General features: G+C 37.3%; 1 protein-coding gene across 2 annotated transcripts; it reads right to left on the bottom strand.

Moving 5' to 3' along the window:
* Window positions 1-1,613: 1,613 nt before the first annotated feature.
* On the bottom strand, window positions 1,614-24,027 carry ddx49 (DEAD-box helicase 49). Of its 2 annotated transcripts, none has more exons than XM_062959546.1 (13): window positions 23,871-24,027; window positions 22,819-22,942; window positions 16,583-16,668; window positions 16,378-16,499; window positions 16,105-16,292; window positions 12,513-12,653; window positions 11,183-11,258; window positions 8,945-9,021; window positions 8,076-8,173; window positions 7,716-7,790; window positions 6,021-6,109; window positions 5,816-5,887; window positions 1,614-3,670 (listed from the first exon to the last, which is right to left on the bottom strand). In XM_062959546.1, the coding sequence occupies exons 1-13, from the start codon at window positions 23,989-23,991 to the stop codon at window positions 3,461-3,463; spliced, it is 1,479 nt and encodes a 492-aa protein (XP_062815616.1). In that variant the 5' UTR covers window positions 23,992-24,027; the 3' UTR covers window positions 1,614-3,460. The 2 variants fall into 2 exon arrangements, with proteins under 2 accessions (XP_062815616.1, XP_062815617.1); XM_062959547.1 differs by having other exon boundaries at window positions 11,183-11,264; window positions 12,519-12,653.
* Window positions 24,028-24,237: the final 210 nt, after the last annotated feature.

Here is a 24,237-nt window from a genome sequence, read left to right as displayed (position 1 = left end):
TATTATTATTACACATTGCTGTGGCCCAGTCTGGTTAAATGGTAAGAAAGGATAGAGAAAAAAGCATAGTTTTACCTGTCTCAGGCGCGACAGGTTTATAATAGTAGGTATGCGAAGACCTTAAAACGCTCGCCGATTCGAATGCGACGTTGTGTCCAAACTTCGAAGCAATTGGAGTCGTTCGGAAGATACTTTTTGTTGTTGTTGTTATTATTATTACACATTGCTGTGGCCCAGTCTGGTTAAATGGGTAAGAAAGGATAGAGAAAAAAGCATAGTTTTACCTGTCTCAGGTGCAACAGGTGTATAATAGTAGGTATGTGAATACCTTAAAACGCTCGACTGTTCGAATGCGACGTTGTGTCCAAACTTCGAAGCAATTGGAGTCGTTCGGGAGATACTTTTTGTTGTTGTTATTATTATTATTACACATTGCTGTGGTATGTGAATACCTTAAAACACTCAGTGTTGTTTGGGAGATACTTGTTGTTGTTGTTGTTGTTATCAAGCATTGTTATGGCCCAGTATAGTTAAACGGGTAAGAAAGAATAGAAGAAAAAGCATAGTTTTACCTGTCTCAGGAGCGACAGGTTTATAATAGTAGGCATGTGAATACCTTAAAACGCTGGCCGGTTCGAATGCTACGTTGTGTCCAAATTTTGTAGTAGTTTGGGAGATACACAATGCAGGATGTCGCAATGCAAAGTGAGAACGACATCCCGCTCTGCGACTCGTCTCGGCGTGTAGGTTTCTATATCCCGTCCACCTGTTTCGGTCGCAAGGAAACCAAGACATCCCACTTGTTTCCAGTCCTCGCGGGCGTTTCTCTGCATTTTTAGGACGTTGCCAAAAATAATTTTAAAAAATCTCTTGGCCTATTTTCCAAACTCATATTTCCCAGGAGACCTCCTAATTTTAATATTTAGGGCGACATTTCGATTCCGTGTCATATAAGAGAAAAAATGGGACGATCACCTTGTTGGGTTGGCCGAGATGTCGATCCAACAACAACTTATTATTATTGTCGAAGGCTTTCGTGGCCTGAATCCTTGGGTTGCTGTAAGACCTCACAACCTCTGAGGATGCCTGCCACAGATGTGGGCGAAACGTCAGGAGAGAATGCTTCTGGAACATGGCCGGAAAACAAGCATGGTTTTACCTGTCTCAGGTGCGACAGGTGTGTAATAGTAGATATGTGAGTACCTTAAAACACTCGCCAGTTCAAATTTCACCAAATTTCACAGCAATCCAATTATTATTACTCGTGCCCCATTTCGTATCTCAACCACCCGCTAATGTGGTTCCTTCGTGGCTCTATGTTGTCGTTGTCATAACATATCTATACAATAGGTCCTTCGAAGTTTGGACACAACGTAGCATTCGAACCGTCGAGTGTTTCAAGGTATTCACATACCTACTATTATACACCTGTCGAACCTGAGACGGGTAAAACTATGCTTTTTCTCTATCCTTTCTTACCCATATAGAACCATCCCTGTGGATAAGGGGGTCGCCCCTGAGACAGGTAATAATAATCGCCAAGAGAGAATTCTGCCTCCGGTATCTGAAAGCGTGTTCGTTTTATGTGTGTGAAATAAGAGCCACAACAAGACTCCAAAATGTAAAATATTTATTTCTTAATTTCCCTGAATGTAATTGAAGGCACATCCCATTCCCCTTTGATGGAAATGCGTCCCGCCTTGATGCGTCCGAGCTTGAAACTTCAAGGAAGGAAGCGACGGCGAGTCCCCAAGTTAAACATGAAGATGAGGAGGAAATGCCAGAGGTGGAGCAGGATCAAGGAGCGGACTCTATGATAGTTTGCAAGGACATGAAAGAACAATAGCGTTGTGTAGGATTGGACTAGATGGCCTTTGGGAGTCGGAAGCTATGGCGGAGAGTCCCGAAGTTAAACATAAAGATGAACAGAAGTGGAGTGGGAACAGGGAGATGACTTTATGATAGTTTGAAAGGACATGAAAGAACAATAGCGTTGTGTAGGATTGGACTAGATGGCCTTTGGGAGTCGGAAGTGACGGCGGAGAATCCCAAAGTTAAACCTAAAGATGGGGAGGAAGAACAGAAGTGGAGAGGGAACAGAGACTCTATGATAGTTTGAAAAGACATGAAAGAAGGATGGCGTTGTGTAGAATTGGACTAGATGGCCTTTGGGAATTGGAAGCGATGGCTTCGGCGGAGAGTCCCGAAGTTAAACATGAAGATGGGGAGGAAGAACAGGGAGAGGACTCTACAATAGTTTGAAAGGACATGAAAGAACAATAGCGTTGTGTAGGATTGGACTAGATGGCCTTTGGGAGTCGGAAGCGACGGCGGAGAGTCCCGAAGTTAAACATGAAGATGGGGAGGAAGAACAGAAGTGGAGCGGGAACAGAGAGAGGACTCTATGATAGTTTGAAAAGACACGAAAGAACAATGGCGTTGTGTAGAATTGGACTAGATGGACATTGGGAGTCGGAAGCGACGGCGGAGAGTCCCGAAGTTAAACATAAAGATGGGGAGGAAGAACAGAGATGGAGTAGGAACAGAGAGAGGACTCTATGATAGTTTGAAAGGACATGAAAGAACAATAGCGTTGTGTAGGATTGGACTAGATGGCCTTTGGGAGTCGGAAGCGACGGCGGAGAGTCCCGAAGTTAAACATGAAGATGGGGAGGAAGAACAGAAGTGGAGCGGGAACAGAGAGAGGACTCTATGATAGTTTGAAAAGACATGAAAGAACAATGGCGTTGTGTAGAATTGGACTAGATGGACATTGGGGGTCGGAATCGACGGCGGAGAGTCCCGAAGTTAAACATAAAGATGGGGAGGAAGAACAGAAGTGGAGTGGGAACAGGGAGAGGACTCTATGATAGTTTGCAAGGACTGAAAGAACAATGGTGTTGTGAAGGATTGGACTAGATGGCCTTTGGGAGTCGGAAGCGACAGCTTCGGCGGAGAGTCCCGAAGTTAAACATGAAGACGGGGAGGAAGAACAGGGAGAGGAATCTACGATAGTTTGAAAGGACATAAAGAACAATAGTGTTGTGTCTTCAGCGGAGAGTCCCGAAGTTAAACATAAAGATGGGGAGGAAGAACAGAAGTGAAGCGAGAACAGGGAGAGGACTCTACGATAGTTTGAAAGGACATGAAAGAACAATAGCGTTGTGTAGGATTGGACTAGATGGCCTTTGGGAGTCGGAAGTGACGGCGGAGAGTCCCCAAGTTAAACATGAAGATGGAGAGGAAGAACAGGGAGAGGACTCTACGATAGTTTGCAAGGACATGAAAGAACAATAGCATTGTGTAGGATTGGACTAGATGGCCTTTGGGAGTCGGAAGTGACGGCGGAGAGTCCCCAAGTTAAACATGAAGATGGGGAGGAAATGCCAGGAAGAACAGCGGGAACAGGGAGATGGCTCCACAATAGTTTCTCCCTCCCAACTCTGCACTAAAGTACGGTTCAGATCCCACCGCTCCCTTCTGCCGCGTCTGTTTTCTTGATTCCGGCCGCTTCTTTCCGCCGCTCCCGCCGCTCGCGCTTTTGTCGTTTCCTCTGCAGCCGTAGCCTCTGCCGGTCGTGCAAGGTCTGCTGGACTTTGAGGCGGAACTCGCCGTTCTTCTTCCGGATCTTGGCCAACTCGGCCTTCCGCTTCTCCTCGAGGTCCGGATCCTGTCGGAGAGAAAGGGAAAAGCATCCGTAAGTCCGATCCATCCGGCCCCGGGGCATTCCCTCCTTTGCTCTCCGATCTTATAATTCGGGCAAAGACCGTTCGAGAAGGAGGCGAATAAGAAGACCTCTAAAGCAGAGGTTCTCACATTTTTAATAATAACAACAACAACAACAACTTATAATTTCTCTATATAAAAATGTACTGTTAGTTTGTAGTACCAAGTTAACCAAAAAACCACTGGAGCAAATGCCACCAAATTTGGCCACAATACACCAACACATCCAAGGTACGACCTCCACTCAAAAAAACCTAAACAAATAAACAGAAATGAATAGCCTTGCAGCTTCAAAGCCTGGCTGCTTCTCATTACTTTATTTTCCATGTCACCACAGCAACATGTGGCCGGGCAAACTAATAAATAATATAACAATTTTTCGAAGCAAAAGTTTTACGTGGAGCCCCCAAGAAATGTACTATATTATATTATAATTTATATAAATACATACTATAATTATAATATAATTAATTATTTATTAATAATAATTAATATTAAAACTGCAAAAGGCCACCCTACTGGGATCTGCACGCATCATCCGAAAATACATCACACAGTCCTAGACACTTGGGAAGTGTTCGACTTGTGGTTTTGTGATATGAAATCCAGCATATCTATCTTGTTTGCTGTGTCATAATAATAATAATAATATAATAATAATAATAATAATAATAATAATAATAATAATACATCACCCTAGACCAGGGGTCCCCAAACTAAGGCCCGGGGGCCGGATGCGGCCCATCGAAGCCATTTATCCGGCCCCACGGCACAAGGGCAGAAGGGGGTTGGGCTAAATGACTCAAGGGGTCTCTTCTTCTCTTACAACCCTTATTATTATTATCATCATTATTATTATTATTATTATTATTATTATTATTATTATTATTATTATTATTAAGATTGAGGCTGGGGGCCGTCTGTCAGGGATGCTTTGCTTGTGCTTATGGTGCACAAAGGCAAAGGGGGGTTGGACTCAATGGCCCAAAGGGTCTCTTCCAACCCTCTTATTTATTAATTATTATTATTATTATTATTTATTGCTCAGTGGCCAACTATAGTCCAGCCCTCCAATGGTCCGAAGGCTCGTGAACTGGCCCCTTGTTTAAAAAGTTTGGGGACCCCTGCCCTAGACACTTGGAAAATGTTCGACTTGTGATTTTGTGATATGAAATCCAGCATGTCTATCTTGTTTGCTGTGTCATAAAATAATAATAATAATAATAATAATAATAATAATAATACATCACACAGTCCTAGACACTTGGGAAGTGTTCGACTTGTGGTTTTGTGATACGAAATCCAGCATGTCTATCTTGTTTGCTGTGTCATAATAAAATAATAATAATAATAATAACAACAACAAAGTATCTCCCAAACGACTCCACCGATTGTTTCAAAGTTTGGACAAAACGTAGCATTCATATCTCCCAAACTACAGTAGAGTCTCACTTATCCAACACTCACTTATCCAGCGTTCTGGATTATCCAACGCATTTTTGCAGTCAATGTGTTCAATATATCGTGATATTTTGGTGCTAAATTCGTAAATACATTAATTACAACATAACATTCCTGCGTATTGAACTACTTTTTCTGTCAAATTTGTTGTCTAACATGATGTTTTGGTGTTTAATTTGTAAAATCATAACCTAATTTGATGTTTAATAGGCTTCTCCTTAATCTCTCCTTATTATCCAACATATTCGCTTATCCAACGTTCTGCCGGCCCGTTTAGGTTGGATAAGTGAGACTCTACTGTACTATGAAATTTGGACACAACATAGCATTCAAACCGTCAAGTGTTTTAAGGTATTCGCATACCTACTATTATACGCCTGACACTCCTGAGACAGGTAAAAGTATATTTTTTTTCTCTATCCTTTCTTACCCACTTAGAGCCTTTTCTGTGGTTACGAGAAGGCTCTCATTGCTCGCAGACGACATGCATAATTTATCGTTCACAGTCTCGGCTCTATAATTAGCTCGGGCGCCGTGGTTGTGAGCCGTACGAGGTCAAAGCGATCCCGTTACCGAGCGAGCGGCGCCCTAAATAACACCGAACGTGTTTACGCAACGGCTCGGATACCTTTCCTTCCAGGATCATCTGCTTCCGCTTGTTGATTTCCTTCTTCTCGTCGAAATCCGTCGCCTCCAGTCTCTGGGGATGGGAAAGGACCACGAGTTAGTTGGACGTGGTTCGAACCTAAGAGCGTTTTCCTCGACCCAAACGGGTTCGGACCCCACTTTTCCCGGGGATAATACCCGCCCGTGTCCCGTCCGCTCGCACTTACGATCTCGCACTCGCGGCGCACCACGTTCACTTGGGTGAGGATGCGCAGGACGTCGCCTTCCTCGGCGGAGAACTCTTGCAGCTTCGTCCCTGAGGCAAATAACAGACAACGGCCTCCTTGAGGACTAGAGCCTTGGTTTGGCAACATCCAAACAACATCCAAACAACAATCCCCGATTTGGAAGAGAGACCCCAAAGGCCATCTAGTCCGACCCCCTTCTGCCTTCATGCGGGAAAATCACAATCAAAACCTTCCCGACGGAGCCGTACCTATTTATCTACTCACATGTGTTTTTTAACTGCTAGGTTGTCCGAAGCTGGGGCTAACGGCAGGAGCTCACCCCAATCTCCCCAGATTCGAACCGGTCAGCAAGTTCGGCTACTTGCAGTACCTATTGATCTACTAATATTTGCATGTTTTCGAACGGCTAGGTTGGCAGAAGCTGGGGCTGACGGCGGGAGCTCACCCCAATCCCCCCGGATTCGAACCGGTCAGCAAGTTCGGCTACTTGCAGTACCTATTGATCTACTCACGTTTGCATGTTTTCGAACGGCTAGGTTGGCAGAAGCTGGGGCTAACGGCGGGAGCTCACCCCAATCCCCCAGATTCGAACTGGTCAGCAAATTTGGCTACTTGCAGTACCTATTGATCTACTCACGTTTGCATGTTTTCGAACGGCTAGGTTGGCAGAAGCTGGGGCTAACGGCAGGAGCTCACCCCGGATTCGAACCGCCGACTTTTCGGTCGGCAGGTTCGGCTACTTGCAGTACCTATTGATCATATTGATCATATTTGCATGTTTTCGAGCTGCTACGTTGGCAGAAGCTGGGGCTGACGGCGGGAGCTCACCCCACCGTCCCCGGATTCGAACCGCCGACCTTTCCGTCCAGCTTTAACTCTAGGATTCTAATTATTCTATCGCCTCATTTCTCTCCATGTCTGTTATTATTATTATTATTAACTACATTTATATCCCGGTCTTCTTACAAATCAAATGAACATACAATATATTATTAGCATAGCACAATATAAGTATTAAATTACTATATTGCACTATATCATTATATGGTAATATTATTAGTAATATGAGGCTGGATGGCCATCTGTCGGGAGGGATTTGACTGTGTCTTCTAATGTCTATGAGGCCGGACGGCCATCTGTCGGGAGGGATCGGATTGTATCTAATGTGGACGGCCATCTGTGGGGAGGGATCGGATTGTATCTAATGTCTATGAGGCTGGATGGCCATCTGTCGGGAGGGATCGGATTGTGCCTTCTAATGTCTATAAAGGGGATTCCTTCGAACTCTAGGATACTATAATGCTATAGCCCTATTTCTCCTTGAAGCTGATGTCTATGAGGCTGGATGGCCATCTGTCGGGAGGATTGGATTGTATCTAATGTCTATGAGGTCGGAAGGCCATCTGTCGGGAGGGATCGGATTGTATCTAATGTGGACGGCCATCTGTCGGGAGGGATCGGATTGTATCTAATGTCTATGAGGCCGGAAGGCCATCTGTCGGGAGGGATCGGATTGTGCCTTCTAATGTCTATAAAGGGATCCCTTCGAACTCTAGGATACTATAATTCTATAGTCCTTTTTCTCCTTGAAGCTGATGTCAATGAGACCAGATGGCCATCTGTTGGGAGGGATCGGATTGTGCCTTCCTTAGAATCCCATCATCCCCGACTCACCAATTTGCTCCTCGATGGCGTGGACGAGATGGATGTCGTATTGGGTCACCAGCGTGATGGCGATCCCGTGCCGGCCTCGAGAGAGAAATCAAAGAGTTAATTATACTAATTATTATTATTATTATTAAATAATAATAATAATAATAATAATAATAATAATAATAATAACAACAATATAATCTGAGATGTCGGGGTGCTTTGATTGTGCTAGGATTATATTATTATTATTATTATTATTATTATTATTATTATTATTATCTAGACTTATTAATGGGGATCCGGTTGAGTCTCATTCTCTGAAGCCGAGGCTGCATGGCCATCTGTCGGGAGGGCTTTGATCCCGTCTCAGTGTGTCCATACCGGCTCTCGCCGTCCGTCCCACGCGGTGGATGTAGATCTTGGGCAAACCGGGCGTGTTGTGGTTGATGACCACTTGGACCGTGGGGATGTCCAGACCCCTAAATAATAATAATAATAATAATAATAATAATAATAATAATAATAATAATAATAATAGTCTTGTGATTCTATGATACGAAATCCAGCATATATATCTCGTTTGTTGTGTCATACTTTGTGTCAATAATAATAACAATGTAATATTATAATATATATAATAATGTAACAATATATAACATATAATATTAATAATATTGTAATAATATATAATATATAATAATAATGTAATATATAATATATAACAATAATGTAATAATATATAATATATAATAATAATGTAATAATAATAATATAATAATCTTGCGACTGTGATACCAAATCCAGCATATATATCTCGATTGCTGTGTCATACTCTGCCTTTGTGTCAATAATGATAATAATAATAATGTAATAATATATTATAATATACAATAATAATATTGTAATAATCTATAATATATATAATCATCATCATATAATAATAATAATATATAATAATATAATAAGCCTTTATGTCAATAATGATAATAATAATAATAATAATGTAATAATATAATATACAATAATAATATTGTAATAAGCTATAATATATATAATCATCATCATATAATAATAATAATATATAATAATATAATAAGCCTTGGTGTCAATAATGATAATAATAATAATAATGTAATAATATAATATACAATAATAATATTGTAATAATATATAATAATAATAATAATATTGTAATAATATATAAAATCATCATCATATAATAATATATAATAATATAATAATAAACCTACCTGGCGGCGACGTCGGTCGCAATGAGGATCTTAAAGACGCTGGACTTGAACTTGGCCAGAGCAGCAAAGCGTTGTTTCTGCCAGGAAAATAAAAACATTATAATATATAATATAATATAATATATATAAATATGAGAGAGCCTGGCATATAGCATGGAAATGCTCATATAATATAATAATATAATATATAATATATATAAATATGAGAGAACCTGCCACATAGCATGAAAATGCTCATATAATAATATAATATAACTAGCTGTGCCCGGCCACGCGTTGCTGTGGCGAAATATGGTGGTATGGGAAATAAAGTATTGAGGAATTGGTGGTAGTTAAGGTAAAGGGTTCCCTGGGCTGAGTGGGTTGCTAGGAGACCAAGTGAGTGGAGCTTAGCCTTCTAACTGGCAGCAATTGGATAAAAACATTTATTCCTCTCCCTCTAATTAGGACTTTATTTTTCTTTTCTTTTTGTTGTATCAACCTAGTGCCGTGGATGATGGGTTGTGTTGTCAAATTTCGAGGTTGGGGGGCCTGTACTTTTGTTGTTTTGTCCGCTGCCGTGATGCCATTACTCTTTTATATATATAGATGAGAGAGCCTGGCATATAGCATGGAAATGCTCATATCTCCATGCTCATATAATATAATAATACAATAATATAATATAAATATAATATATATAAATATGAGAGAGCCTGGCATATAGCATGGAAATACTCATATTGCCATGCTCATGAAATACAATAATATAATATATAATATAATATATATAAATATGAGAGCCCGGCATGCAGCATGGAAATGCTCATATTTCCATGCTCATATAATATAATAATACAATAATATAATATATAATATAATATATATAAATATAAGAGAGCTTGGCATATAGCATGAAAATGCTCATATTTCCATGCTCATATAATATAATATAATATAATATAATATAATATAAATATGAGAGTGCTTGGCATGTAGCATGGAAATACATTTCCACGCTCATATAATATAATATAATATGATATAATATAATATAATATAAATATGAGAGAGCTTGGCATGTAGCATGGAAATAAATTTCCACGCTCATATAATATAATATAATAATAATAATAATATATATATATATATGAGAGCCAAATGGAAATGCTCATATTTCCATGCTCATATAATATAATATAATATAATATAAATATGAGAGAGCTTGGCATGTAGCATGGAAATACATTTCCACGCTCATATAATATAATATAATATGATATAATATAATATAATATAAATATGAGAGAGCTTGGCATGTAGCATGGAAATAAATTTCCACGCTCATATAATATAATATAATAATAATATAATATATATATATATATATGAGAGCCAAATGGAAATGCTCATATTTCCATGCTCATATAATATAATATAATATAATATAAATATGAGAGAGCTTGGCATGTAGCATGGAAATACATTTCCACGCTCATATAATATAATATAATATGATATAATATAATATAATATAAATATGAGAGAGCTTGGCATGTAGCATGGAAATACATTTCCACGCTCATATAATATAATATAATAATAATATAATATATATATAAATATGAGAGCCAAATGGAAATGCTCATATTTCCATGCTCATATAATATAATATAATATAATATAATATAATATAAATATGAGAGAGCTTGGCATGTAGCATGGAAATACATTTCCACGCTCATATAATATAATATGATATAATATAATATAATATAAATATGAGAGAGCTTGGCATGTAGCATGGAAATAAATTTCCACGCTCATATAATATAATATATATATAAATATGAGAGCCAAATGGAAATGCTCATATTTCCATGCTCATATAATATAATATAATATAATATAATATAATATAATATAATATAATATAATATAATATAAATATATATGAGAGCCCGGCATGCAGCAGGGAAGTGTGAGTATTTCCATGCTCATATAATGTAATAATATAATATATAATATTATATATATATAAATATGAGAGCGCTTGGCAATAATATAATATATATAAATATGAGAGCCTGGTATGCAGCATGGAAATGTAATTCCATGCTCATATAATATAATAATTATATATATATATATATATATATATATATATATATATATATATATATATATAATATGAGAGAGTCTGGCATACAGCATGGAAATATTATAATATAATAAAATATATTTCTGGGCTTGGCTCACCTGCTTCATCATGGAGTGCAAGGCCACAGAAGGGAAGTTGAACTTCTTCAGCATCATGTTCAGGAGCTGGCAGTTCCTGCAAGTGATAATAACAATAATAATAATATAGTATTAGTATAATTGGAGGCTGGATGGCCATCTGTCGGGAGTGCTTTGATGGTGCTTTTCCTTCCTGGCAGGAAGTGGGTTGGGCTGTATGGCTCTTTGGGGTCTCTTCCAATTCTAGGATTCTATTATTATTATTATTATTATTATTAGTAGTAGTAGTAGTAATAATAATAATAATATAATTTGAGACTGGATGGCCATCTGTTGGGAGTGCTTTGATTGGGCTTTTTCCCTCCTGGCAGAAGGGGGTTGGACTGGATGTCCTCTAGGGGTCTCTTCTAACTTTATGATTCCATTATTATTATTATTTTATTATGACACAGCAAACAAGATAGATATGCTGGATTTTATTATTATTATTATTATTACTAGTAATAATAAAATCGGAAACTGGGTGGCCATCTGTCGGGAGTGCTTTGATTGTGCTTTTCCTTTATAGCAGAAGGTGGCTGGACGGGATGTCCTCTAGGGGTCTCTTCTAACTCTAGGATTCAATCATTATTATTATTAATAATAATAATAATATCGGAAACTGGATGGCCATCTGTTGGGAGTGCTTTGATTGGGCTTTTTCCCTCCTGGCAGAAAGGGGGTTGGACTGGAAGTCGTCTAGGGGTCTCTTCTAACTCTAGGATTCTTTATTATTATTATTATTAATAATAATAATAATAATAATAATAATTGGAGATTGGATGGCCATCTGTCGGGAGTGTTTTGATCGTGCTTTTCCTTTATAGCAGAAGGTGGCTGGACAGGATGTCCTCTAGGGGTCTCTTCTAACTCTAGGATTCTTTATTATTATTATTATTATTATTAATAATAATAATAATAATAATTGGAGATTGGATGGCCATCTGTCGGGAGTGTTTTGATTGTGCTTTTCCTTTATAGCAGAAGGTGGCTGGACAGGATGTCCTCTAGGGGTCTCTTCTAACTCTAGGATTCTTTATTATTATTATTATTATTAATAATAATAATAATAATAATAATAATAATAATAATAATAATACTAATTGGAGATTGGATGGCCATCTGTCAGGAGTGTTTTGATGGTGCTTTTCCGTCCTGGCTGGAAGTGGGTTGGGCTGGATGGCCCCTTGGGGTCTCTTCCAACTCTAGGATACTATTATTACCATTAATAATAATGATAGTGATGATAATGATAATATAATTGGAGGCTGAATGGCCCTCTGTCGGGAGTGCTTTTCCTTCCACTACTCACTTGCAGGTGTTGGTGAAGACCATGACGGCCCAGTCCGGGTGCTGGTCTTGGAAGGTCTGGACCAGGTGGACCAGGTAGGCGTCCTTCACTTTTTCCGGGACCAGCAGGTAGCGCTGGTCCAGCTCTTCTACTGTCTGCACCCTGCAAAAAATTATATAGATAAAGAAAATAATAATAATAATAATAATAATAATAATAATAATAATAATAATAATAATAAGATAATATAATATAGAGAGACAGGTATATAACTATACATAGCTGATACCTAAATATTCACATATATGGATATAAAATTAGATAAGTATATAATAATAATAATAATAATAATAATAATAATAATCGGATAATATAGAGAGATAGGTATATAAATATATAGGTAGATATTCAGATATATGGATATAAAATTAGATAAGTATATAATAATAATAATAATAATAATAATCGGATAATATAGAGAGATAGGTATATAAATATATATATAGGTGATAGGTAGATATTCAGATATATGGATATAAAATTAGATAAGTATATAATAATAATAATAATAATAATAATCGGATAATATAGAGAGATAGGTATATAAATATATATATAGGTGATAGGTAGATATTCAGATATATGGATATAAAATTAAATAAGTATATAATAATAATAATAATAATAATAATAATAATCGGATAATATAGAGAGATAGGTATATAAATATATATATAGGTGATAGGTAGATATTCAGATATATGGATATAAAATTAGATAAGTATATAATAATAATAATAATAATAATAATAATAATAATAATAATCGGATAATATAGAGAGATAGGTATATAAATATATATATAGGTGATAGGTAGATATTCAGATATATGGATAGAAAAGTATATAGACAGATCGATAGAAGTATATAGTAATAATAACAATAATAATAATAGTAATAATAATATCGGATAATCTAGAGATATATATAAATATACATAGTTGATAGGTAGATATTCAGATAAATGGATAGAAAATCCTATATAGATAGAAAAGTATATAACAATAATATCATAATATAAATAATGATGATTATATATATTTTAATGGGATGCATGTGCATGGCATGGAGTAAAAGATGGATAGCTAATTTTTATATGTAAGTCCTCCACCTTGTTTCTGCGGAAAGCGGGAGAAAAATAGAGATTATACATATAATATTATGAAGATAATATAATTTATATGCATATTATATATATATATATATATATATATATATATATATATATATATATATATAAATAAAATTACATAATAATAATATAATCAGATAATAATAGTGATAGGCATAGACATTAAATATGCATAGCTGATAGATATTCAGATATATGGATAGAAAATTATATATACATAAATTTTATATTATATTGACTATACTATATTAAATAATACAATATATTATTATTATTATATATATTTTAACAGGACGCATATACATGGAGTAAAAGATGCATAGCAAATATCAATATACATTATTGTTATTATGTATTATAATAATATGTATTATCTATATATATAAAAGAGTGATGGCGTCGCGGCAACCCACAAAACAACAAAACTACAGGCCCCCCAACCTCGAAATTTGACAACACAACCCATCATCCACGCCTCTAGGTTGATACAACAAAAAGAAAAATAAAGTCCTAATTAGAGAGAGAAGAATAATTGCTTTTATCCAATTACTGCCAGTTAGAAGGCTAAGCTCCTCCAACTTGGTCTCCTAGCAACCCAATAAAAAAATAATAATAAACACTAAAAAATAATACAATAAAATACTATAATAACAGAAAATAACTAAAAATAATACAAGAAAATAATAAAATATAATAAATAAAAATATAACTTACAATAAAATTAATAAAAAATGCAAATCACGTCAAATAAAAATTACACAACAATTTTCAACCAATACCACCACCACTTTGCCACAGCAACGCGTGGCCGGGCACAGCTAGTATTTAATATAATATATGTTTATCATTACAGTATATATATTTTAACAGGATGCATGTACATGGAGTAAAAAATGAATAGCTAATCATATCAATATACATTATTGTTATTATATATTATAATAATACATAATAATATGTATTATGTATTATAATAATAATATCTGATAGGTAGATATTTGGCTATATACTGTAGATAGAAAATGATACATATAATTTTATCCTATATTAATATTATATTTAATATAGTGTATTCAATATGTTATATTAAATATAATATAAAATTATATGTATCATTTTCTGTCCATCTACCTATCAGATATTATTATATTATGAAATAGTACTATAATTAATATATACTAATAATTAATATAAAATTAATATATTAAATATATATTATAATTATATTTTAACATGATGCATGCATATAGAGTAAAAGGTGGATAGCTAATCATATAAATATACATTATTATTATGCATTTTAGTAATACATAATAATAGGTGTTATGATGTATAATAATATATTAGTAATATCTGATAGGTAGATGGATAGAAAATTATACATATAACTTTATATATTATATTTAATATAATATATTTAATATAATAATATAATATAAAATTATATGTATCATTTTCTGTCCATCTACCTATCAGATATTATTATACAGTAGAGTCTCACTTACCCAACACTCACTTATCCAATGTTCTGGATTATCCAACGCATTTTTGTAGTCAATGTCTTCAATATATCGTGATATTTTGGTGCTAAATTCGTCAATACAGTAATTACTACATAGCATTACTGCGTATTGAACAACTTTTTCTGTCAAATTTGTTGTATAACATGATGTTTTGGTGCTTAATTTGTAAAATCATAACCTAATTTGATGTTTAATAGGCTTTTCCTTAATCTCTCCTTATTATCCAACATATTCACTTATCCAACGTTCTGCCGGCCCGTTTATGTTGGATAAGTGAGACTCTACTGTATTATGAAATAGTACTATAATTAATATATACTAATAATTAATATAAAATTAATATATTAAATATATATTATAATTATATTTTAACATGATGCATGCATATAGAGTAAAAGGTGGATAGCTAATCATATAAATATACATTATTATTATGCATTTTAGTAATACATAATTGTCAGGCTCACTTCAAAGGACCAGTCTGAACGCAGATCAAAGATTGCTGCTCTCAAATCCAATCTTTATTGAAGAATACATGACTTTGGAAAAAGTCGAGAATGACCTAATGTTTACATACAATCATTTTTATCACCTCTGATGCAACGTAACACCACACGCAAATATCATCATCAAACCCCACCCCTTGTATCACATTTCTACTATTCCCACACACTCTACCAATTATAATTGTTTATACTTTCAACCCCGAGTTCCCAGGCTCTTCTATCTTCTTCTGCCAGGTGCTTCCAGGATTATTTATGTTATGACTCCAAGTCCAGGGCTTGGAAATTCAGCCCTGGGACTTGGTTCCATGACACATAATAATATGTGTTATGATGTATAATAATATATTAGTAACATCTGATGGGTAGATGGGGGGGGATGAAGGGGGACTCACGGGGAGGGGGCCTCCCAGAAGAAGGGCCGGTGGAGGGCGATGTGCTGCAGGCGGGTGAGGGTGGTGGTGAGGGTGGCGCTGAAGAGCAGGGTCTGCCGTGTGGGCGGGAGCACCGACACAATTGTCTCCAGGTCCCGCGTGAAGTCCGTGCAGCCCACCTCCAGCAGCCGGTCCGCCTCGTCCAGCACCTGAGACCCAAACGGAAGAAGGATCAGAAGGGATCCTGGTGCGGGAGGGACCCCCAAGGGCCATCCAGTCCAACCCCGGCCTTACCAAGACCTTGATGCGTCGCAGGCTGCAGGGGCTGGAGCTGCGGAGGTGGTCGGCCAGGCGGCCCGGGGTGGCCACGACCACGTGGGGCTGGCGGGAGAGCGCCAACGCCTGGGAGACCATGTCTGTGGGGACACGGAGAGGGAAGCGTCACGTCAACATGTCAACGTGTCCGTGGCACACGCTCTCAGCCACAGAGACAACGTACCCATGCCGCCCACCACGATGCAGTCCTTCAGGCCCAGAGGCTTCCCGAGGACGCGGAACTGCTCGGCGATCTGGTAGGCCAGCTCCCTGTTCAGAACAAATAATAATACATTGACACCATCAAAACCCTCCCGACAGATGGCCATCCAATATAATAATAATAATAACATTATATGCTCAATAATAGTAATAATATTAATAATATAATCCTTGAGAGGTCCATCCAGTCCAATAATAATAATGATAATAATATATGCTCAATAATAATAATAATAATAATAATATAATCCTTGAGAGGTCCATCCAGTCCAATAATAATAATGATAATAATATATGCTCAATAATAATAATAATAATATAATCCTTGAGAGGTCCATCCAGTCCAATAATAATAATGATAATAATATATGCTCAATAATAATAATAATAATAATAATATAATCCTTGAGAGGTCCATCCAGTCCAATAATAATAATGATAATAATATATGCTCAATAATAATAATAATAATATAATCCTTGAGAGGGCCATCCAGTCCAATAATAATAATAATAATAATATATGCTCAATAATAATAATAATAATAATATAATCCTTGAGAGGGCCATCCAGTCCAATAATAATAATGATAATAATATATGCTCAATAATCATACTAATAATATCCTTGAGAGGGCTATCCAGTCCAATAATAATAATGATAATAATATATGCTCAATAATCATAATAATAGTATCCTTGAGAGGGCTATCCAGTCCAATAATAATAATGATAATAATATATGCTCAATAATCATAATAATAATATCCTTGAGAGGGCTATCCAGTCCAATAATAATAATGATAATAATATATGCTCAATTATCATAATAATAATATCCTTGAGAGGGCTATCCAGTCCAATAATAATAATGATAATAATATATGCTCAATAATAATAATAATAATAATATAATCCTTGAGAGGGCCATCCAGTCCAATAATAATAATGATAATAATATATGCTCAATAATAATAATAATAATAATAATAATATAATCCTTGAGAGGTCCATCCAGTCCAATAATAATAACAATAATAATATATGCTCAATAATAATAATAATAATAATAATAATATAATTGAGAGGTCCATCCAGTCCAATAATAATGATGATAATAATATATGCTCAATAATCATAATAATATAATCCTTGAGAGGGCCATCCAGTCCAACCCCCTTCTGCCATAAAGGAAGACACCATCAAAACCCTCCTGACAGACGACCATCCAATAATAATAATAATAATAATAATAATAATAATAATAATAATATATTAATATTAAAATATATCAATGCTAATACTACTACTACTAATAATAATAATATAATCCTTGAGAGGGCCATCCAGCCCAAACCCCTTCTGCCATAAAGGAAAACACCATCAAAGCCCTCCCGACAGATGGCCATCCAATAATAATATTCTCAATAATAATAATAATATAATCTTAGAGATGGAAGAGACCTTTACAAGGGATATGCAATCCAACATCCCATAGCCATAAAGGAATGCACCGTCAAAGCCCTCCCGACAGATGGCCATCCAATAATAATATTCTCAATAATAATAATAATAATATAATCTTAGAGATGGAAGAGACCTTTACAAGGGATATGCAATCCAACATCCCATAGCCATAAAGGAATGCACCGCCAAAGCCCTCCCGACAGATGGCCATCCAATAATAATATTCTCAATAATAATAATAATAATATAATCTTAGAGATGGAAGAGACCTTTACAAGGGATATGCAATCCAACATCCCATAGCCATAAAGGAATGCACCGTCAAAGCCCTCCCGACAGATGGCCATCCAATAATAATATTCTCAATAATAATAATAATAATATAATCTTAGAGATGGAAGAGACCTTTACAAGGGATATGCAATCCAACATCCCATAGCCATAAAGGAATGCACCGCCAAAGCCCTCCCGACAGATGGCCATCCAATAATAATATTCTCAATAATAATAATAATAATATAATCTTAGAGATGGAAGAGACCTTTACAAGGGATATGCAATCCAACATCCCATAGCCATAAAGGAATGCACCATCAAAGCCCTCCCGACAGATGGCCATCCAATAATAATATTCTCAATAATAATAATAATAATATAATCTTAGAGATGGAAGAGACCTTTACAAGGGATATGCAATCCAACATCCCATAGCCATAAAGGAATGCACCGTCAAAGCCCTCCCGACAGATGGCCATCCAATAATAATATTCTCAATAATAATAATAATAATATAATCTTAGAGATGGAAGAGACCTTTACAAGGGATATGCAATCCAACATCCCATAGCCATAAAGGAATGCACCGCCAAAGCCCTCCCGACAGATGGCCATCCAATAATAATATTCTCAATAATAATAATAATAATATAATCTTAGAGATGGAAGAGACCTTTACAAGGGATATGCAATCCAACATCCCATAGCCATAAAGGAATGCACCGCCAAAGCCCTCCCGACAGATGGCCATCCAATAATAATATTCTCAATAATAATAATAATAATATAATCTTAGAGATGGAAGAGACCTTTACAAGGGATATGCAATCCAACATCCCATAGCCATAAAGGAATGCACCATCAAAGCCCTCCCGACAGATGGCCATCCAATAATAATATTCTCAATAATAATAATAATAATATAATCTTAGAGATGGAAGAGACCTTTACAAGGGATATGCAATCCAACATCCCATAGCCATAAAGGAATGCACCGCCAAAGCCCTCCCGACAGATGGCCATCCAATAATAATATTCTCAATAATAATAATAATAATAATATAATCTTAGAGATGGAAGAGACCTTTACAAGGGATATGCAATCCAACATCCCATAGCCATAAAGGAATGCACCGTCAAAGCCCTCCCGACAGATGGCCATCCAATAATAATATTCTCAATAATAATAATAATAATATAATCTTAGAGATGGAAGAGACCTTTACAAGGGATATGCAATCCAACATCCCATAGCCATAAAGGAATGCACCGCCAAAGCCCTCCCGACAGATGGCCATCCAATAATAATATTCTCAATAATAATAATAATAATATAATCTTAGAGATGGAAGAGACCTTTACAAGGGATATGCAATCCAACATCCCATAGCCATAAAGGAATGCACCGTCAAAGCCCTCCCGACAGATGGCCATCCAATAATAATATTCTCAATAATAATAATAATAATATAATCTTAGAGATGGAAGAGACCTTTACAAGGGATATGCAATCCAACATCCCATAGCCATAAAGGAATGCACCATCAAAGCCCTCCCGACAGATGGCCATCCAATAATAATATTCTCAATAATAATAATAATAATATAATCTTAGAGATGGAAGAGACCTTTACAAGGGATATGCAATCCAACATCCCATAGCCATAAAGGAATGCACCGTCAAAGCCCTCCCGACAGATGGCCATCCAATAATAATATTCTCAATAATAATAATAATAATATAATCTTAGAGATGGAAGAGACCTTTACAAGGGATATGCAATCCAACATCCCATAGCCATAAAGGAATGCACCGTCAAAGCCCTCCCGACAGATGGCCATCCAATAATAATATTCTCAATAATAATAATAATAATATAATCTTAGAGATGGAAGAGACCTTTACAAGGGATATGCAATCCAACATCCCATAGCCATAAAGGAATGCACCGTCAAAGCCCTCCCGACAGATGGCCATCCAATAATAATATTCTCAATAATAATAATAATAATATAATCTTAGAGATGGAAGAGACCTTTACAAGGGATATGCAATCCAACATCCCATAGCCATAAAGGAATGCACCATCAAAGCCCTCCCGACAGATGGCCATCCAATAATAATATTCTCAATAATAATAATAATAATATAATCTTAGAGATGGAAGAGACCTTTACAAGGGATATGCAATCCAACATCCCATAGCCATAAAGGAATGCACCGTCAAAGCCCTCCCGACAGATGGCCATCCAATAATAATATTCTCAATAATAATAATAATAATATAATCTTAGAGATGGAAGAGACCTTTACAAGGGATATGCAATCCAACATCCCATAGCCATAAAGGAATGCACCGTCAAAGCCCTCCCGACAGATGGCCATCCAATAATAATATTCTCAATAATAATAATAATAATATAATCTTAGAGATGGAAGAGACCTTTACAAGGGATATGCAATCCAACATCCCATAGCCATAAAGGAATGCACCGCCAAAGCCCTCCCGACAGATGGCCATCCAATAATAATATTCTCAATAATAATAATAATAATATAATCTTAGAGATGGAAGAGACCTTTACAAGGGATATGCAATCCAACATCCCATAGCCATAAAGGAATGCACCGTCAAAGCCCTCCCGACAGATGGCCATCCAATAATAATATTCTCAATAATAATAATAATAATATAATCTTAGAGATGGAAGAGACCTTTACAAGGGATATGCAATCCAACATCCCATAGCCATAAAGGAATGCACCGCCAAAGCCCTCCCGACAGATGGCCATCCAATAATAATATTCTCAATAATAATAATAATAATATAATCTTAGAGATGGAAGAGACCTTTACAAGGGATATGCAATCCAACATCCCATAGCCATAAAGGAATGCACCGTCAAAGCCCTCCCGACAGATGGCCATCCAATAATAATATTCTCAATAATAATAATAATAATATAATCTTAGAGATGGAAGAGACCTTTACAAGGGATATGCAATCCAACATCCCATAGCCATAAAGGAATGCACCATCAAAGCCCTCCCGACAGATGGCCATCCAATAATAATATTCTCAATAATAATAATAATAATATAATCTTAGAGATGGAAGAGACCTTTACAAGGGATATGCAATCCAACATCCCATAGCCATAAAGGAATGCACCGTCAAAGCCCTCCCGACAGATGGCCATCCAATAATAATATTCTCAATAATAATAATAATAATATAATCTTAGAGATGGAAGAGACCTTTACAAGGGATATGCAATCCAACATCCCATAGCCATAAAGGAATGCACCGTCAAAGCCCTCCCGACAGATGGCCATCCAATAATAATATTCTCAATAATAATAATAATAATATAATCTTAGAGATGGAAGAGACCTTTACAAGGGATATGCAATCCAACATCCCATAGCCATAAAGGAATGCACCATCAAAGCCCTCCCGACAGATGGCCATCCAATAATAATATTCTCAATAATAATAATAATAATATAATCTTAGAGATGGAAGAGACCTTTACAAGGGATATGCAATCCAACATCCCATAGCCATAAAGGAATGCACCGCCAAAGCCCTCCCGACAGATGGCCATCCAATAATAATATTCTCAATAATAATAATAATAATAATATAATCTTAGAGATGGAAGAGACCTTTACAAGGGATATGCAATCCAACATCCCATAGCCATAAAGGAATGCACCGTCAAAGCCCTCCCGACAGATGGCCATCCAATAATAATATTCTCAATAATAATAATAATAATATAATCTTAGAGATGGAAGAGACCTTTACAAGGGATATGCAATCCAACATCCCATAGCCATAAAGGAATGCACCGCCAAAGCCCTCCCGACAGATGGCCATCCAATAATAATATTCTCAATAATAATAATAATAATATAATCTTAGAGATGGAAGAGACCTTTACAAGGGATATGCAATCCAACATCCCATAGCCATAAAGGAATGCACCGTCAAAGCCCTCCCGACAGATGGCCATCCAATAATAATATTCTCAATAATAATAATAATAATATAATCTTAGAGATGGAAGAGACCTTTACAAGGGATATGCAATCCAACATCCCATAGCCATAAAGGAATGCACCATCAAAGCCCTCCCGACAGATGGCCATCCAATAATAATATTCTCAATAATAATAATAATAATATAATCTTAGAGATGGAAGAGACCTTTACAAGGGATATGCAATCCAACATCCCATAGCCATAAAGGAATGCACCGTCAAAGCCCTCCCGACAGATGGCCATCCAATAATAATATTCTCAATAATAATAATAATAATATAATCTTAGAGATGGAAGAGACCTTTACAAGGGATATGCAATCCAACATCCCATAGCCATAAAGGAATGCACCGTCAAAGCCCTCCCGACAGATGGCCGTCCAGCCATGCTAATATTGATAACAGACCTTGTGGGGGTCAGGACGAGGCAGAAGATGCCGTACGGGTCTTCCGAGAGCCGCTGCAGAACCGGGAGCACAAAGGCGGCCGTCTTCCCGCTCCCGGTCTTGGCGCAGCCCATGCAGTCGCGGCCTGGAAGGAAAACAAAGAACTCTGCACAGGCTCAGAGGCAAGATCAGCACAAAGGAAGCCCCCTGTGATTGGATTTAAGTGCAGAATGGGGTTTCTTGAGAACAAGGTGGAGAAAACACTCTGCCCAGGCTCAGAAACCCTTCCTGGGGGCGTGGCTTCATGTGGGGGCGTGGTTTGAAAAGCCAATGGGGATTAAAAGGCACACTGAGAGGCGTGGTTTCAGATGGGGGCGTGGCTTGAAGAGCCTCCCAATAGGGATTTAAAAGGGACACTTGAGAGGCGTGGCTTCGGGTGGGGGCGTGGCTTGAAGAGCCTCCCAATGGGGATTAAAAGGGACACTGAGAGGCGTGGCTTCAGGTGGGGGCGTGGCTTTAAAAGCCTTCCAATTGATTAAATTGAAACTGAGTAGGCGTGGCTTGGCTGGAGCGGGGCGTGGCTTGGAAGAGCCTTCCAATGGAGGTTAAAGAGACGCCAAGTGGGCGGGGCGATGGTTTTTTCTGTGGTGGGCGTGGCTAGAAGCGCCTCGCTGCAGAAATGAGGCGTGGCTTGAGATGCCTGTGGGCGTGGCTTGGCTGAGTGAAATCGTTCTCTATGAGGGCGTGGCTTGAAGAATTCCCAATGGAGATTAATGGAACGCAGAGGGGCGTGGCTTCGTGTGGGCGTGGCTTGAAGGGCCTCTCAATACGGATTAAAGGGACGAAGAGGGCGTGGCTTCAAGAGTCTCCCAATGGGGTTTAATAGGATGCAAAGGGGGCGTGGCTTCACAATGGGCGTGGCTTTAATGCCCCAATGTGGAGTAGGGCAACCGAGGGGCGTGGCTTATTCTGGGGGCGTGGCTTGAAACTCCTACCAGCGTGCTCGCAAGGGGCGTGGCTTGAAGCGCCTGGGGGCGTGGCTTGGCCTAGTCAATCGAGGCCTTCTTTCTTACCTTGGAGCGCGGGCGGGATGCAGGCCTCTTGGACCGGAGTAGGCCGCTTGAGGCCCAGCTGCTCGGCTTGCTCCGCCAGCCACGGCGCCAGGCCCAACGCACGGAAGCCGGCCGCCGCCATCACGCTTCGGAGGTAAAAGGAAGTCGTGTCACGTGGCGGCGCGATTAGTTTGCGTCGTGACGTCACTAACAGACGCCGGGCTCTGTGGCGACGAAATTCAACCCTTTCCTATCTCTATGTTCACACCATGTAGCGTCATCTAACAATTCCGTTTCCTTGCATTGGGTTGCCATGGCGACGGGAGTCTACACTTTTACTATCTCTATGTTCACACTCTGTAGCGTCATCTCTAACAAATCTGGTTCC

This window comes from Anolis carolinensis, unplaced genomic scaffold (assembly GCF_035594765.1).
Source record: "Anolis carolinensis isolate JA03-04 unplaced genomic scaffold, rAnoCar3.1.pri scaffold_7, whole genome shotgun sequence".
Lineage (NCBI taxonomy): Eukaryota > Metazoa > Chordata > Lepidosauria > Squamata > Dactyloidae > Anolis > Anolis carolinensis.
Note: the sequence above shows the minus strand (reverse complement) of the source record. Positions and strands in the feature narration are given on the sequence as shown.

Excerpts from the sequence above, each read along its gene's own strand:
- ddx49 (XM_062959546.1), bottom strand. The coding sequence starts at position 23,991 with ATGGCGGCGGCCGGCTTCCGTGCGTTGGGCCTGGCGCCGTGGCTGGCG. Across the intron at positions 9,022-11,182 it reads TGCACTCCATGATGAAGCAG|AAACAACGCTTTGCTGCTCT; the intron begins GTGAGCCAAGCC and ends TTTTCCTGGCAG. Across the intron at positions 3,671-5,815 it reads AGATGATCCTGGAAGGAAAG|GATCCGGACCTCGAGGAGAA; the intron begins GTATCCGAGCCG and ends TCTCTCCGACAG.